Source organism: Brassica rapa, chromosome A01, assembly GCF_000309985.2.
Source record: "Brassica rapa cultivar Chiifu-401-42 chromosome A01, CAAS_Brap_v3.01, whole genome shotgun sequence".
NCBI lineage: Eukaryota > Viridiplantae > Streptophyta > Magnoliopsida > Brassicales > Brassicaceae > Brassica > Brassica rapa.
The window spans coordinates 4,240,013-4,258,934 of record NC_024795.2 but is presented as its reverse complement, the minus strand read 5'-3'; the positions used below and the strand labels follow the sequence as shown (position 1 = coordinate 4,258,934).

The window sequence follows — 18,922 nt, the reverse complement described above, 5'->3', positions numbered from 1 at the left end:
CCAACGGATCAAATCTGTACTATCTAACACATAGTTAAAGCTTAAAAGTAATCATTCAGAAAAAGCTGGAAAGCTATTAGTTAATACAATGGTGGAGGAAGCTTCATAGAACAGATAATGAGATACTCCTTAATAAAGATCCAGACATCAACGATTCTCATGATTTAATTATATCTTCTCCCACGTGGGACGAACAAAATAACTCTTAGATGGATGTCGCATTAATCAAAATGTACATTTTGATTAACATCGACCTATATATATGATGAATATTTTCTTGAAGTGGTTTAATAAGTGTATGCATTACACACTCATACACGAACATAACCTAACAACAGTTGCTGCGTAAAACGAAGCTCCAACATGTACTGAATGTATATCTAGTTGAGTTATCGGACGGAAGAAACTTTTTCAGTTCGACTGCTCAATAAAAACCATCAAGACATCAACAGTTATACTTTATATGCGACTGAATCAATGAGATATTAAAATTCGTAGACGTATATAATTCCTCTAATAATCTAGGCATAATATTAACAAAAAAATAGTTTGGAATAACCTTAAAAATAAACCATCGTATCCATAAGCGCTATATCCAAGGATAGATCACACGGGGAAACTATATAGGGATGTCGTTTTAGCTACAAAACCAACATATCCATACTTAGCTATACGACGACTTAACCAATACTTGTAAGGATACTGTATAACATTGTGATCTATAGGAAAGATAAATGATTTATTCTTATTAAAAACATGATTTATTTATTGGGGTGTCACCAGTTATCAATCTTGACATAGATATAGCTTTCTCAAAGTGTATAACTTGTGATCATTTAAATGCATGGTTTGGATTTAAACGAATCAACGTAATTGTTAAATTATCGTGTATCTACTTCTATATAAGTATATGTACGTACAAGCATAGTATTTTGAAAAAGAAAACGTTATTCTAATTTTTTTTTCCTTGTTTCAAAAAATATCGTTCTATATTTTTAATGCAATTTTAATATACACTTTATTTCTTATCCTTTTAACTAACTAATATATGTTTATTTAAATTATTTTTATTTAAATAGTTGTATATTAAATATTAATATATTTTATCATTTTTTTAATCTAAACAAAATATTTTTAAATGATATTTTTATGAAACGGAAAAAAATATATCTCGATATCATACTATATATAAAAAAATCCGAAGTGAGATTGGTAGACAACTAGAGAGAGATGATTGACCTTGGAAAATGAAAACTGAGATATCAGCTTCCCGAATCCTGAAGCCCTTGCATGTGGTGAGATGCTCTTTTGGACATAACTTAGGTTCACCCCCTAGGGTGAACCTTTAAATTCACTCCACCATTTATAACCAATCAAATTTCCACTTAGATTATTAATTAAAAAACATTAAAATAAACAAAAAATAGCTGTAAAAAATAAAAATGCTAATTTTAACGACGCTAACGCTTTCAGCGAATCCCTAAACCCTAAATTTTAAATTCTAAACCCTATACCCTAAATTCTAAACTCAAATCCAAACCCCTAAACCCAAACCCTATACCCTAAACCCTAATCCTAGACCCCTAAACCCAAACTCTATACCCTAAACTCTAATCCTAGACCCTAAATCTAAACTCTATACCCTAAACCCAAACTCTATACCCTAAACCAAAAAACTAGACTATAAACCTAAACTCTATACCCTAAACCCAAGTCATAAACCTTAAACCCAAACCGTAAACCTTAAACCCAAATTATATACCCTAAACCCAAAACTTTAACCATAAGTCCAAACGGTAAATCCTAAACCCAAACGGTAAATCCTAAACCCAAAACCTATACCCTAAATCCAAATCTTAGACCTAAAATCCAACCGGTAAACTCTAAACCCAAACCCCAAACTTAGATGCTATAGGGTTTGGGTTAAGGTTTACGGTTTAGGTTTAGGGTCTAAGACTTGGGTTTAGGGTATAGGGTTTAGGTTTATAGTCTATTTTTGGGTTTAAGGTATATAATTTGGGTTTAGAGTCTAGAATTAGGGTTTAGGGTATAGAGTTTGGGTTTAGGGTCTAGGATTAGGGTTTAGGGTCTAGGATTAGGGTTTAGGGTATAAGGTTTGGGTTTAGGAGTTTGAATTTGGGTTTAGAATTTAGGGTATAGAGTTTAGAATTTAAAATTTAGGGTTTAGGGATTCGCTGGAAGCGTTAGCGTCGTTAAAATTAACATTTTTATTTTTTGTAACTATTTTTTGTTTATTTTAATGTTTTTTAATTAATAATCTAAGTGGAAATTTAATTGGTTATAAATGGTGGGGTGAATTTAAAGGTTCACCCTAGGGGGTGAACCTAAGTTTTGTCCTGCTCTTTTTTTTTGTCAAACACTTCGCTTTTATTTTCTTTGCTTTATTGTTTTTCTAAGTATATATATTAATTAACTACTCTCTTCTTTTCTAAATATATATTAGATTTTTTACATAAAAACATGAATATTAAAAATTACATTTTATCAAAAAAATATAACTAAAATTTAAAATAATTTGATCAATCACAAAATAGACTATTAAATATGATTTTCTACACATATTTTAATAAAGTGAAAAATTACTTTAAAATATAGAATATTTTATATATTGAAACATAAAAATATATTAAATATCTTATATTTGGAAACGAAGGAAGTATAATTTAGCATTTTATATTTTAACATTTTTACCTCGGCAAGTTAAATACGTCCTGGCAGCGTCCATGCTCACTTCGATCTCTAGTCTGGCCCACCTCGGTGGGGCCAGAATACTCGGTTAGAAAAAACAAAAAAAAGTTAAATACGTAGGATTTGTATTGTATACATGATTATAAGATTTTTAACTGTCAACACTTGGGACTTTTATTATTATGTTACATATATACCATATGATGCCTAATCTAGAGCAATAAGTCAACAAATTTTGAACTGTCCAATATATCTACATGATATGGTATTGGAACCTTCACTTCTGTGTTCTGTGTGTTCGTGCAAGCAAAACCAAATATGATCGATGTATTATTAATCTGAATCAAATTTAATTCGGTAAATATGCAACAACCAAACTCATCATTATTTAATCTATTTATTTAATTTAAGCTATTGTTTACTTTCATTCAACAAATTACAAGTTCAGTGCACCAATTTTTAATAATGTATGAGCTAAACTTTGAAATTCAATAAAAAGGACAACACATTGGTGTTGATCAACAGAACTCCAATCTCTAACGTAGAATTGTATGCACGTCCGCATTACATCGCAAAATCATTACTAAAATCAGGATAAATAAAAATTTCCAAAATAAAACTACATCGCATGCACGGAAATCTTCATAATACTTTATTTGTGTATTTGATATAGTTGTTGAAATTTGAACAGCCAGTTGGTTTTGTTACGTTATGCATGTGTTTTTATGTGACCAATCTCTTTGTTTAATGAATTAACTAGATTTTTCGTCCGCACATCCGTGCAGATAGATTTTCATTTTATAAATATATAACATATACCATCGCAAAACTTTGAAAGATATAATTTATATTTTAATGTTATATACTGTGTAAATCTATAATGTTATTGGTTATCTTATTCGATATTATTAATGTATAATGATTTGTTTAATATATTTTACTTTATTATTAATTGTTATTATATATTAATATATTTTCGAGTTTGGTAAAATAAATTCATAGTATGAAATAAGAGAATCTCCTTCATTTTTTTTCTAATTTTTACAAACTGAATACAATACATTTTAAAATTTTATTTAGTTATACTATAGAACTGATATTTTCTTAGCATAATTTATATTTCTATGTTATTTATTTTAGTATATTGTAGAATTTTATAAGCATATAGATTATAATAATACTATATTATTAATTATGAAATCACTTGCTGCATTAATTTAAAAATATTTTATAATTTTATTAAGATTTTGTTAGATTTTTTCAATATATTTTGTTATAAGTAAAAATAAAATTTAAATTTACAGTTAAAATTTATTTTTTAATATCTATATAATTTATAAGATTTTTAGAAATGTTATATATTAAAAATATTAACTTAAATAATCAAATATATCTAATTGATGAAATAGATCTAGTATGAATTTTTTATGGTATTTCTTTTAATAAAGAAGATATAGAATATAATTACAAAATTTTAAAAATAGCATACACTTTTATTTTGTTTTGTTTTATAATAAAATCTTAATTTAAATGAATGTATAATAGTATATATTATTAGTTACGAAATTAATCAATGGTATTAATTTAAAGAAAATATTTTAAATTTAAAAAAAAAATTGTTAGATTTTTTCTCAACATTTTGTTGTAACTAAAAACAAAATTTAAATTTACAGTTAAAATTAATTTATTATTAATATCTTTATATATTTAATAGATTAATATAAATAATTAAATAAATATAATTAATGAAATAGATTCAATAAAGCTAGTATGACTTCTTTATGGTAGATAAAAAAGGTACTTCTCTTTTAATATAGAAGATTTGATCTCCATCGCTGAAGCCAATTTAATTGGATACATCTTATTAGATATATTTAGCTAATAATTAAATGTGCATATATAGTCGAAACATCTAAGCAGTGGATAATTATTTGTTACAAACGATAATTATTTTTAGGCCCCTGCGTCCATAATTCATATGTGATATTGTCCCCTGCTCGAGACATATACACTACGACAGAGAGTAAATATTTTAAAAAGAAAACTCCGGAATTCTGCTTCAAATTTACTCTTTATCTTCTTAATCCTTGTTCATGCTTATTTATGGTTAGTTCCGACTATTCCAGCTTTTTTTATCTTATTTCTTAACTGTTTGTTACTCTTCTTTTGCTTGATTCGTTTTAGTTGTTTAATCTTTTGCTTGTTTTGCATGTTAGTACTAGTTAACTTTGAGACTTTGATTGCCTTGTTTATTGTCAGCTTAAGATGTAAAGGGAAAAAAGCTTCCAACTACAAATCTTTTACCTTATCTTAATGCAATTTACCATCATCTTTATCCTGTATATAAGAAAAAAAAAATCTCTAGAACTAAAACTCGAGTACATTGATATTTACATCTCAAAAAACACCAAACAAAAATTAAAAATATGATTAAGATAAATATAAATAATAGGATTATTTTGCAACATGAAACTTTATGTTTGATTGGCTGTCAACGTAAGAAGAGGATCAACAAGATTTGATTCTGATCCCTATTTTATAAAAAAAAAGTATTTCAGAAAATAATATGACACCATTTAAAAAAGATAGAAAGAAGGATATGGACAGTGTAATAATATTAGTAGCAGGAAAATGCATGTGCAGGAAATCTACGGTAGATATTATTTCGTAGATTATAAACTAGTTATGGTGTATACATTCGTTCCACTATGCTATGTAAATTATTGTATCATGCTATCAGGATATATAATCTAGTGGGTTTTACTAGTGTTGTAATAGCTTCACACCATCTAAATTTAAATATGCATATATATGATTTGATACTTGTATCACTTGTGCATTATGGCAGCTTAATAGGCGTCTGAGTTTTGATTTTCTAGTAGCAAATTTGATCAAATTAAAGCGTAGTAAAATCGAGAGCTCTCTGTTCGCCGGTAGATCGAGGCCGAGGACGGTTTCTCTCAATAATTTGTTTTAGATAAAATATGATTACCACTCAAAACCTATTGATGTATTAAACATAGTATAACTCAAAAATTAAGTTTACTATGAAAGTGGCGTCATTACTAAGAAAGAATATTAACTCGTCACCATCTGACCTACCAAGTGGCACACACCTGTTAGTTCATTGTCTTTAAAAAATGTGACCCTTTGCTACTTAATTGTTATTTATTGAGTTACTAAGGCTAGGAGAGATGTTCGGGGGATCACATGATTCACGACATACTTATACACTCCAATTTATAATTGGTATTCTTTTGGCAGATAATATAGTATGATAAATTGATAATTGTATTGTAGCTAATATAATTAATCGATGGCGATTGTTTTATATTTATAGAGCATCCTTAGTCTAATAGTACTAGTGCCGAAAACTCGTCCTCGCGTATAAAGCAACCACACAACCCGAACTAAAGAAAGTTCTTATAAGCTACTTATAAACAATGGTTAGTTAAGTATACATATTGTGACAAAGTCTTTAGAATTAGAAAGTAAAATATAATTAAACTTATTGGAATGAACTCTTAGACTATTAGTAATATTTTTTGTTGGTTGATACTATTTCAACTGTCAGTTATTATTACCTCAAATGACTTACGAGAACATACTTAAATTAGGAAAATTAAAAAAAAAATTATCGATCTTTAGAGATAAATGGAGTGAAAAAATTATTTAATCTTTGCTGAGGCTCTCAATGCAAGGAGGGCATCGATAAAGTATTTATTGAATCTGCAATATGAATGACTTTTGAGTTTTGATCAAACTATAATATGCAATTAATTATATCTATGTCGTTTTACGTTATAATATATTGGTCGATTGCTTTCCTTTTTCAGCTTTTTAAGCAAGTCCCTTATGGAAGTGTTTATCTACATTGCATCCCATAAAAGTAAAATTTCAAAGCTATTTATAATCATCGCTGTCCCAGAAATTTTTTTTCTTTTTATTTACAGCCAGCACACTTATTTATAATACAAGATTAATGATTACTAGATTTTGACCCGCACGCCCGTGCGGGTGTATTTTTAAAAAAAAATATGATGCTATTTGCTTTTTATGTCACTATTTAGGGTTGGGCAAAAAACTCGAACTCGAAAAATCGAATCAATCCCAATCCGAATAAGTAGTACTAAATCCGAACCGGAATTGATTAAATATTTGAATTATTCAAAATTTTGGTATTTGAAGAACTGAAACCTAATCCGATCCAAACCGAAGTATTTTGGGTATCCAAAATAGATTTATATACTTATATATATTAATTATTTTTAGATTTAATATATTTAAAGACATCCTAAATATATATGATACTTTTAAGTTCGCATAAATACTTGAAAATATATATAAATAATCAAACGTAAATATTTTAAATAGTTAAAAAATACTCAAAACTCCAAAAATACGTAAATAATTATTAATTCTCTATCCAAATATTTAAACCAAACCTATTTAAATTGGTTATCCAATTCCGAACCAAATCCTCAAAGATCTGAACTGGGCATGAAATCCCAAAAAGATCCGAAAACGAACACGAACACCCACCCCTAATCACTATTATATATATATATATATCCTATATGTGTCATCATAGGTTACAATATATGTGTTATCTTATAATTAATTGTATTTTATATGTACCATCAAATAAGTTTTCTTATAGTTAATAATATTTTATACGTACAATCATATAAATAATCACATATATTATATTTTTAAATTTAATATGAAATATAAAAACCATAATTTAAGTTGGTATTTGAAATTGGGCTTTGTATTGTATTTTTATTATATATATTGAAAACATTTTTATAATAGTTATTGGAAAATATGTTAGCAAAAATCAAATTTTAAATATATGTATATTTTTGAATAAATTTTTGATATAAATCAATTTTAAATTATTATTTTGATTTGAATATATATATATCAAGTAACATAGACCCATTATTTTTTAATATAATGTAATAGACTTTCAAATTTTTAGTCCCATTATTTTTTTTCCTAACTTACTGCTATCCATGTTTCCAAACAGTACTATTTTTTAACTACTATCCATATTGCCAAACAATCTCAATGTGTACTTCAACTTTAATAATATAGATATATGCAACACCAGAATAATAATAAAACAACTATACTTTGAGAAAATTATGATGCGGCATGAAAAAAGTAAACAAAATATTACACAAATGGTCAAACCTTAAGCTATGGGTGTCTTAGTAAAAATCCGTTTCTGGTCCAGTTTCAGAATTTACAATATAATTATATATTGCGAATTGAGTTTTGGATTGTACGTAGTACTGTAATCAGAAATAGTTAATCAGAAGTATTTTCTTACGCATAAATGTTTTTAATTGGTGTATGTGTATAGATGTTTTGTTCGATTAAGATTTATATGAATATCTAAAATGTACAATAGGATTTTTTTCTATCTATTTTAGCTTTTAGATCTATTTGCCAGGTAATTGTTGGTTTTAATTGTACATCTCTAGTATAGCCCGATAATTAAGATTTCAAAATTGTGATTTCATTTTCTAATCATTTAACATATCCATCAAAGCTTTACAATTTCTATTTTAATAAAGTAATATCGATATATCATGAGGACAAGGTAAAAACACTATAGTAAAAATGAAATATTTTTAACTAAAAGAATTTTTAGCATTTTATAATTAATTTAAAAAGAAAAGCAAGCCCAAGTTATAATATTTTTTGCTATCATATAATACTGATATTGTATATACAAACCTATTATTATGTGGTTTACTGGTTTTTATTAAAACCCCTCATTTACTAAAATACTGAAATAAACTGTTAGCTAATGAATATCATACATGAAAATACTGAAATAACCCGTTAGCTAGTGAATAATATTGTATTAATTAAGATCCTATATTTTTTTTTAATTTATGTAGTCTTTTGTGTTTGAAGTCATTCAAAAACGATTTAAATAGGAAAATATATGATAAATCATGATTAAAATATCACACAATCATTGTTATTTATTAAATGATATATTTTTGTCAGAATTAATTGTGAAATCAAATAAGGGCATAAATTCTATGTAATGTATGTATGTGTGTGTATGGGACGTATCTAATGAAATCTGGACACAATCTGATCCAGCGATGCAATAGTTACTGATCTTTAAAACAAACCAAAAAAGTTGTTTTTTCTTTCTTAAAATATAAAATAAAAATCTTATAAAAAAAAAGTCTTATAAAGAAGAGATCACCATTGGACATCTCTTTGATTCCTCAGCTCAAAGCTAACCAAACCAACCCCACAGGTACACACACATACACACATATTGTTGGGTCTCTCTCTCTCTACCAATCTTGTCTCTCTCTAGGTATTGATTATCAGTTGCTTCGGTGTATAAATCAAGAAATGGGTAGTAGTTTCTTTGGGAGACCAAAAATGGGTGGATCTTCGTCTTCCTCACCAACATCTTCTCCGGCAAAGAGAGGGAAGAACAAGAATGGTTCTGACAAGCCTAAGCAGCCACAGAGAGGTCTCGGGGTGGCGCAGTTAGAGAAGATTAGATTACACAGCGAATTAAACTGCAAGAGTTTCAATACTTATCCTTCTTATCATCCCTCAACTAATAATGATCAGGTAAAAACTCCACACATATATAGATTCATTAATCTAACGTTAAAAAAATATCAAAATTAACTTTGGTATTGAGTCTATTAACCATGATAGTTAATTAATCCAAGAACGTATTTGCTTTATCTGTTGTGTGTTTTAAAGATTTTGAAGCACAGGTTTAGAAAGAAACCATATTTGCATTTATAGCATAACATCATATGATCATTTATCGCAAAAAGCTTATATATTTTAATTTTCAGTTACAAGAAAGTATTTTTTATATTTAAATCGAGATGAATTATGTAGTTTTAGATGCATTTTTCATTCGTTTGTTTCATCTTATTGACTACTTCAGGAGGATGTGAGGATTCACGCAGAATATTCATCTATACCATCATCAACTCATTATGGCCTTCATCCAAACATAATGGTAAATATATATATATATATATATATATATATATATAAGCGTTGCATGTATACACACAGTCTATACGGTACTAAGTATAATATCATTAATTGATTTCACAAACTAATGTACACATCACATGGTGTTCCCAAGTGCATATCTTTTAGATTATAAGAAATTTCAATCAGATTCTTAATTGAATTCGAAATCATTTTCTTTTCAAACATCTGATCTTATAATACGCAAAATCTTTAATTGTGATTATCATGTTTTAAAAAAATAGTTACAAAAAAAAGAATTATCATGTTTTCTAACTATCAAACAAAAGGAATTTTAACAAGTTTCATACCGAATTCTAATTATTTTTATGAACTGTAGTCATGAACTGAAAACAAATAAATAAAATATATTTAACTAAATTCGAGGTAAATAATAATATATAACAATGTTTTATCAAAGCACTTTTTCATTATTCTATTTGCGATCTTGCAGATGAATGCAAGTAATGATCTATACGAGAGAACACCCATAAGATACAGAGATGCTCAGCCTCACATAGCAACAAGGTGTGTACACATTGTTATAACTAGCTCATAAATAAATGTATAATATTTAATTATATGTCATGGTGTTTTTACACACACACACACACATATATATATATATATATATAATAGATTTATGTGTTATATAAATAAAGGCTAATGATTTTTACATGTGTACAGTTGGAACCCCAACTACGGCATCTTGGAGAGCCAACATTTTGTTGAACCTAACATAACCAGACACTTTTTACATGAGGTTAGTACGTACTATATATATATATATATATTGTGTCAAGATATTTAATGCAACTTAATTTGATATGATCATCTGCGTTCATCGTCTTAAAATTAGGGCTTAATAATATATGGATCTCTGAATGATTTTCCGTAATGATATAGGACCAGAGAAATAAATTGGGATCGGGTATCCAGATGAACTTCGAAACAAGTGACGCAACTGAGCCAGATTTGGAGTTGAGATTGTCACTTTGAGTAATGTATGAACTCATGTTATTTTCAATGAGGCCATGGATTTGTTATACACTCAAAGCAACTTAGAAAGAAATAATATGTAACTTAGGTCATCATTTGATTTCATTTGATTTTTGGGAATCAGATTTTGATATCATGATGCTATGTTTTCTAAAGAGTATGTTTGTAAATCAACATAAGTTTCAAATACAAATCAAAGCAGTTATAAAGTCATCTCCGTATATTGCTAAGCCATGCAAATGCAGTAGATGGAATTATTAATAAGAAGACAGAAGATCATGAGCTAAAAACTGTATACCTGTTTTTTTCTTGTGTAATTAGCACATACTTCAAATTACGTAAGGGAAGAATATGGTGAGCTTGTCATCAAAAACAAAAGAGGATGGTGAGCATACTTACGTACCGTAATTAAGTAAACAAAATCCTGACAAAAGTATGTTCGGATCAATTTAAATGTTAGTCATACTTTTATATGATTAGATGTTGTAAGAAGAGCCAACAATGGTACAACGTCATAAAAATGGTGTTGACTGCTTTCTTTTCTGATTATGATTAAAATTCATTGTTATGTAATTGGTTGGCTTCTTCGGTTAAGCGTAAAATTATTTGGAATGATAGGGACTGGTGGCACTGAACAATAATGACAAGAAATGAAAATGAAACTAAAAGTTTTGAATAGACAATCATGATCATTTCTGAACAAGACTATCAAAAACGCGATCAACATTCTCTTTTACTCATTATCAAACTTTGTCTCGTACAATATTTGTCTATTTACCATTGATCGAGATTTATTGTGAATATAACATAAACGAATATTCCAATACTAATCAACCCCACCGAAAGTTATTCTTGATTGATCACTAGCTAGATTTGATTATTTTTTATCACAAAAAACTTAAAACACGTTATTGTTATGTCTTAAATATTTAGTCCTTTATGAATGTGAATAATCAGAATGAAGAATTACAATGTTAAAGCTTACAAATTCCAATGTTAAAGCTTACCATGGCCGAAATAATATTGCTTTTGAAAAGAAAAGACACATTATTTTATTTTCCAATCTCTGCTATGTTCAAAAAGAACAAAGATTGTAAGATGGCCAACTCAATGGACCCAGCCCGCTTAGGCCAGCTGACCAGCTGGAACGATCGCGACAACGTTTAGCCTGTCCAGAAGGGCTATATACGGGTCCGATACTCAAAGGAAGTAAACATAACCAACGACATAAACAACACCATTATCTAACGTGCAATGTTGGCGGTACCAAAACTGATCAAACCTGGTTATTTAAATTAAGTAGTTGTAGATTATGGAAAGTGATAATATTATTAGAGCCTTTGTAGAGTATTTATATACATAGAGAGTAGGGTTTAGGAGTAGACTAATTACATAGAGATCCTCTACTATTTATATTTACATATATATACAATACGCCCCCTCAAGATGGAGGGGCTGTAGTCACTCCAATCTTGCTGCAAGCTTGATGAAAATGATTCCTCGGGAGTGGTTTGGTTAATGCGTCTGCGAGTTGATCTCTAGTGGAAACGTGAGCAACCCGCAACTGGCCAGCTTGTATCATGTTACGCGTGAAGTGATAGTCCAATGCAATATGTTTCATACGAGAATGAAAAACCGGGTTGGCACAGAGATAGGTAGCACCAACATTGTCACAGTAGATAACCGGTGTAGTGGGAAGGTCGATGCGAAGATCAGAAAGTAAGGAACAAAGCCATGTTACCTCTGAAGCTGTGTTGGCAACAGCTCGATATTCTGCTTCCGTTGATGAGCGAGCAACACCATTCTGTTTCTTAGATGACCAAGAAATCGGGTTTCGTCCTAGATAAATGATGTAGGCATTAGTGGAGACGTAATCATCAGTGTCACCGGCCCAGTCTGCATCGGAAAAAGCATGTAGTGCCAGTGGAGAGTTCTTGTGAAAGAAGATACCATGACTGCGAGTACCGGCAAGGTATCTGAGTACACGTTTAGCTGCCTGCCAATGCTCCATAGTCGGCTGATGCATGAATTGTGAGAGACGAGTTACAGCATAGGAGATGTCCGGTCTAGTAAATGCCAAGTACTGGAGACTACCAACAAGCGATCTATAAGGAGCCGCATCAGTGAGAAGAGTTCCACCAGAAAGTGTCAACTTCGGTGAGGTTGGTAATGGAGTCGACACTGGCTTGGCGTCTACCATGTTCTGTTTACTGAGGAGATCATTGACGTATTTTCTTTGCATGAGATGGAGTCCTTGAGGAGTCCTAACTGCTTCAATGCCCAAGAAGTAGTGTAGATCAACCGGGTCTTTGATGGAGAATCTTTCAGCAAAAGATTGTAGAACTTGTTGAACAACAGCAGGGTCGCTTCCAGTCACAAGTATATCATCAACATATACAAGAACATATGTGACAATATGGCCATGTGTATGAACAAAGAGCGAGGCATCAGCAGTGGAGTTTATAAAGCCGATAGTGAGAAGATGATGTCTGAGCGAGAGATACCACGAGCGTGGGGCTTGCTTAAGACCATAGATTGGTTTCCTCAAGCGACAGACATGATCAGGACGATCTTTATCAACAAAACCGGGTGGCTGCATCATATAGACGACTTCAGTGAGATCACCCTGGAGGAATGCATTGTTAATGTCCAGCTGTTTCAAGGTCCATGATTTTGTTACTGCAACTTCGATGACAAGTCTGATGGTGGTAGACTTGATAACAGGACTGAATGTTTCTGAATAATCTACTCCATATCGTTGTGTATATCCCTTGGCAACAAGTCTTCCTTTGCGACGTTCTTCCTGGCCATTAGAGAGATACTTGGTTGTAAAGAGCCATCTGCATCCAATCACATTTTGATCCGGTGATGGTGGTTCAAGATCCCACGTGTGATTGACAATGTGTGCATCAAACTCTGCAATGGCAGCATCTCGCCACTTTTTGTCTTTCATAGCTTGAATAATTGTTGTTGGTTCTGGAGATTGATGCTTGGGTCCTGCAAGATGAAGAGTTAACTTTTGGATAGGTTTTGTAATGTTATTTTTGGCCCTGGTTTTCATTTTATGGATATTTTGGTGGTTTTCAGGAGCTGGATTTTCTGGTTCAATAGGTTGAACTGACATGGGTGATTGTGTTTGGGATATATTTTCTTGTTGTGTTTGCTGAGTTGGGGGTTGCAACTAATTTTGTTCTTGAGCAGTGGGCTCATTGGAAGGAGCAAGGTTTGGCTGAATCGGGGTTTGTGATTCATTTTGAGAAAGAGCAGTGGGCTCTGAGGAGGAAGAAGATGATGTAGGTGAAGAGTGAGAAGGTAATACCTGAGGTTGCGGTGGAGGAGGAGCAGTGGGGTGAAGAGTCTCAGGCACGGGTCCCATTTGTTGCTGTGGCATGACATTGTTGACCGGAATCGTTGTAGCAACAGAGGCTGGAGCAGGAGGTGTGCTCGTGGGTTGTGGATCACTAACCGGTACTTTTTCTTGGAATGGAAACAATGTCTCGACAAACTGGACATGGCGAGATGTATATATGCGGTTTGTAGTGCGATCAAGACAGAAGTAAGCACTCTGAGTTGGTGAATATCCAAGAAAGACACAAGGTTGAGATTTGTCTTGAAGCTTATGAGCATTGTATGGTCTCAACCAAGGGAAGCATAAGCACCCAAACACTCTCAGCTTCTCATAGTTTGGTGCTACTCCAAACAATATCTGAAACGGCGATTGCATCGAGAGAGTAGGGGTGAGGAGACGGTTGATCAAGTACACGGCCGTAGAGAAGGCAAACGTCCAGTATTTCTTTGGTATCGATGCCGTGGACAGCAAGGTAAGGCCAGTCTCAACAATATGGCGGTGTTTTCTCTCCGAGAGACCATTGTGTTGTGGTGTGTGAGGCGGTGAGGTCAGGTGTGTGATGCCGTGAGTAGAAAGAAAACTTCTTAAGGCAATGTATTCACCCCCATTATCCGAGAACAGTGTGCCAATGGAGGTCTGAAACTTGTTTTCAACCAGTGCTTTGTAAGCAATGAACACCTCTTTCACCTGCGATTTTAGTTTCAGAGGATAGAGCCATGTATATCTCGAGTAGTGATCAATAAAAACCACATAGTACTTGTAGTTATCAACTGAAAGAATTGGTGAGGACCAGACATCACTAAAAATGTATTCAAGAGGTCGAAATGAGAGAATAGAGGAGTTTGTGAAAGGCAGTTTATGGCTCTTATTAATTAAACAATCAGAACAAGACAAGTGTTTTTGAGTACTGGAAGCAATAGGAAGAGAAAACTGAGAAACAATAGTGTTTAAAATAGAAGAAGAAGGGTGGCCGAGCCGAGAATGCCACGAAGAGATAGATGTTTTGGGGTTGGACGATGTGAGCATGGCCATTGGATAGGAGTTGTGAACCGGCCATTCATACAAGTCATTCTTAGTCTTTCCTTGGAGCAATGGGACCCCCGTGCTGAGATCCTTCACCTGAAATGCAGCAGGGAAAAATTCCACCGAAACACCATTAGTGTTGCATAAACGATATACAGAGATGAGATTTTTATCAACATGAGGAACACATAGAATGTTTTTCAATGATAAATCGCGAGTAGGGGTTGAGAGAGTAGATGAACCAGTATGGGTTATGGGTAGACCTGACCCATCAGCAATGAGGACATCATCTCCTCCTTGATACGGGTTGTGGAAAGCAAGGTTGTTGAGATCAGAGGTGATATGGTGGGTAGCACCAGAATCCAAGAGCCAGTTCGCTGCTGGATAACCCGAGTTCATAGCGAGGTTAGCACGCGGCTGCCAAGGACGGAAAGGACTGGTTGCTTGTTGGTTGAGAGCAGGTTGGAGACCCTGAAGCTGAGGACAACGTCTGGCGCTGTGTCCCTGAGTGTTACAGAACTGACACTTACCCAAGTAAGGTTTGAATGGGCGTGTATCCGAACGTTGCTGAGTGGTGTCGCTGTTGTAGGAGTTGTTGTTGTAGCGCCTGTTATTGTTGTTGTTGTTGTTGCGGTTGGTGGAGTAATTATGTCGATGTTGAACCGCATTGGCCGATGTAGGGATCACCGATGCTGTGGTATCACGAACAGCAAGGAGTTTTGCTTCATGGTTCAACAGGCGTTCATGGACCTCAGTGACACTCGGAGCAACGTCTTTGCCTTCAATCTGATCAACCACATTCTTGTACTCCTCAGGTAAGCCTCCAAGTAGCAGTTCAATTTGATCCTCATGATCATAAGGCTTGCCTAAGAGTGCAAGTTCATCAAACTTGGTGACGGCGCCTTGAAGGTACTCGTCAATGGACTTAGTACCTTTAGTGTAGTTCTTCAGTTGATCTTTGAGTTGTTTGATATGTCCACGGCTTGGCTTGGCATAGATCGAAGCTAACTTCTCCCAGATTTGTGACGCAGTTGTCGTGCGTGACACGGTTGGCTGGATCGGTTGAGTTATGGCACCAAGGAGAGCAGAGTAAATGAGTTTGTCTTGGCGATTCCAGCATACGAACTCAGGGTTCTCTGTGACATCATCTCCAGTGGTGAGTGTTGGTGGTGGGACAACAGGGGAACTGTCAAGGTGCTTTGCGAGAGCATAACCATCCAGGAGGGCATGAACTTGCAAGCTCCACATGAGGTAGTTGGTGCTTGTGAGTTTAGAAACGTTTGACATGTTGATATGCAGCAGCGTGTTGGGGTTGAGCGAGATTGCCTCGGTGGTGTTGGTGGAAGAACTCATGACGACTTGAGTTTGAGATTAGAAAAGTTTTGCTAGGTTTAGGAGCATAAGCTCTGATACCATGTAGATTATGGAAAGTGATAATATTATTAGAGCCTTTGTAGAGTATTTATATACATAGAGAGTAGGGTTTAGGAGTAGACTAATTACATAGAGATCCTCTACTATTTATATTTACATATATATACAATAGTAGTTACAGTACAAAAAGAATCATATTTTACCTAATTCTGATTACGAATAAAAATATACGTGATATGCCTACAAAATTATTTTTGTAAAACTCTGATTAGGAATAAAAATAATTTGGAGACTGGAATAAGAGAAGTGAGAAGCTGATGACAAGGTCATCGACCCCATTAGTATAGTCTTACGCACGTTTATTCCTCGGCTTCTGTCACAACCGCGTGAGCTAACACTGTCCATGTTATTCTATTTTTGTTATCAATTTTAAATTTATCAAAATCCACATAGTGGTCATTAAAAAATTTAAGAAAAAAACTAGTTCAATGTACCCTTTTAGCATAGCCATTTCCTTATATACATGAAAATGTTTTTTAATTGTCATGTTGTTCAATTAATGTATACATACTTCATTCTCTGCACGTCGAAAACTAATATTCTTTTTGGACAAACATCAGAAATTCGAATTTTAGAAGTTATATATAAATAAAGCCTTCCTCACAGCCAAATGGTGATCAAATAGAATACCAATTTATAACGTGTTTCATACAACACTCAAAATTCGTAAGAATGGCCGGTCTCCGAGTGCAAACGCTGATCTTCGTTCTGGTGGGCGCGTTAGCGATTCTAGATCGTACATTCGTGGAAGCAAACTTCGACAAGAATTTTATTGTTACATGGGGTAAACATCATATTGGAACGACTAACGGCAACCTTCGACTTGTCCTCGACAAATCTGCAGGTATATTGTAATATAATATCATCGACGTATATTATGTGAGAGTCTGATATACTATAATGCGTGAAAAGTAATTTTCTTTTTGTTTATTTTCAAGGATCTGCTATTCGCTCAAAGGTGGCTCACTTGTTCGGAACTGTAGAAATGCTTATCAAACTTGTGCCAGGGAACTCTGCTGGAACCGTTGCAGCTTATTACGTAAATTTTCGCCTTAAAATCGATATTACGAAATTATTCGTGAAAAGTTGGTTAATGTTTTTTTTTAATGAGAGTAATGATGAATACTTTTTTTTTTTAAATTAGATGTCGTCCACGGGAACTGCACACGACGAGATAGACTTTGAGTTCCTAGGGAATTCCACTGGCGAGCCGTACACGATCCACACCAACATATTTGCTAAAGGGAAAGGAGATCGCGAGCAACAATTCAAACCATGGTTTAACCCGACCAATGGTTTCCACAACTATACCATTCATTGGAACCCATCTGAAGTTGTGTAAGTAGTAGGACTTGGGGTCATGTCTTAAGTTTTAAAACACTCCAGACAAAGCTAAGAACTTTTCTTTTATCAGTAAAATACTACATAAAAAGCATAACTAAGATTAGGAAAGTATAGAGCAGATACTTTCTTTCTTGATGCATGTAAACATTGAAGTACCCACTTTTTGATAATTTTGTCTTATGTTCATATTTTATGATCATGCTTAAAATCCCAAAAGAACTTCTTAGAATCCAAATGATTGCATGTTTTCTTTATAGTCTTACATAGATAACTAAATGTAATTATAGTTCTATACTACATATACATGTCAGACATCATACAGTATACTACTACCAGAAATAAAAACGTTATAGGAGAGATTAATCAACGTATCTATTGTATCATCGTTGTTCATATTTAATTTACATTATGTAAAATCTGTTATATAGGTGGTTCGTGGATGGAACTCCAATCAGAGTTTTTAGGAACTACGAGAAAGAAGGAATCGCATACCCAAACAAGCAAGGTATGAAAGTGTTTGCGAGTCTATGGAGCGCAGACGACTGGGCGACACAAGGAGGTCGAGTGAAGACAAACTGGACACAAGCACCGTTTGTCGCTGAGGGCCGTAGGTACAAGGCAAGAACTTGCTTGTGGCAAGGACCGGCTAGCATCAAGCAATGCGCAGACCCAACCATCAAGTCTAATTGGTGGACTTCACCGTCGTTTAGCCAGCTAACTCGATCGCAAATAGACAGGATGCAAAAGATACGATCTGGCTTCATGATCTATGATTACTGCAAGGACACTAACAGGTTCAAAGGTGTCATGCCTCCCGAATGCTCCAAGAGACAATTCTAATCAAAGTTTTTTTTTCCTAATATATTTTCCCCTTTTTTGAATTACAATCGTAATATGTTTTCTTTGTGTGGAATTCGTCTTGTGTGTTGATTCATTTATAATTTTCCATTTATATAATAAACAAGGATAAGTTTGTTCTTTTCACTTAAAACTCCAATATAAAGATAAAAACCCCTAATTAGA

General features: G+C 32.9%; 2 protein-coding genes across 3 annotated transcripts; both read left to right on the top strand.

The window, feature by feature from the left end:
- Nucleotides 1–7,706: 7,706 nt before the first annotated feature.
- Nucleotides 7,707–10,962, top strand: LOC103854061 (protein SPEAR3). Of its 2 annotated transcripts, XM_009130981.3 has the most exons (6): nucleotides 7,713–8,998; nucleotides 9,098–9,327; nucleotides 9,659–9,733; nucleotides 10,205–10,278; nucleotides 10,438–10,513; nucleotides 10,657–10,962. In XM_009130981.3, the coding sequence occupies exons 2-6, from the start codon at nucleotides 9,100–9,102 to the stop codon at nucleotides 10,747–10,749; spliced, it is 546 nt and encodes a 181-aa protein (XP_009129229.1). In that variant the 5' UTR covers nucleotides 7,713–8,998; nucleotides 9,098–9,099; the 3' UTR covers nucleotides 10,750–10,962. The 2 variants fall into 2 exon arrangements, with proteins under 2 accessions (XP_033141465.1, XP_009129229.1); XM_033285574.1 differs by lacking the exon at nucleotides 9,659–9,733 and having other exon boundaries at nucleotides 7,707–9,327.
- A 5,575-nt stretch (nucleotides 10,963–16,537) lies between these two features.
- Nucleotides 16,538–18,879, top strand: LOC103854043 (probable xyloglucan endotransglucosylase/hydrolase protein 26). Its single transcript, XM_009130962.2, has 4 exons — nucleotides 16,538–17,399; nucleotides 17,494–17,594; nucleotides 17,700–17,893; nucleotides 18,328–18,879. The coding sequence occupies exons 1-4, from the start codon at nucleotides 17,228–17,230 to the stop codon at nucleotides 18,737–18,739; spliced, it is 879 nt and encodes a 292-aa protein (XP_009129210.1). The 5' UTR covers nucleotides 16,538–17,227; the 3' UTR covers nucleotides 18,740–18,879.
- Nucleotides 18,880–18,922: the final 43 nt, after the last annotated feature.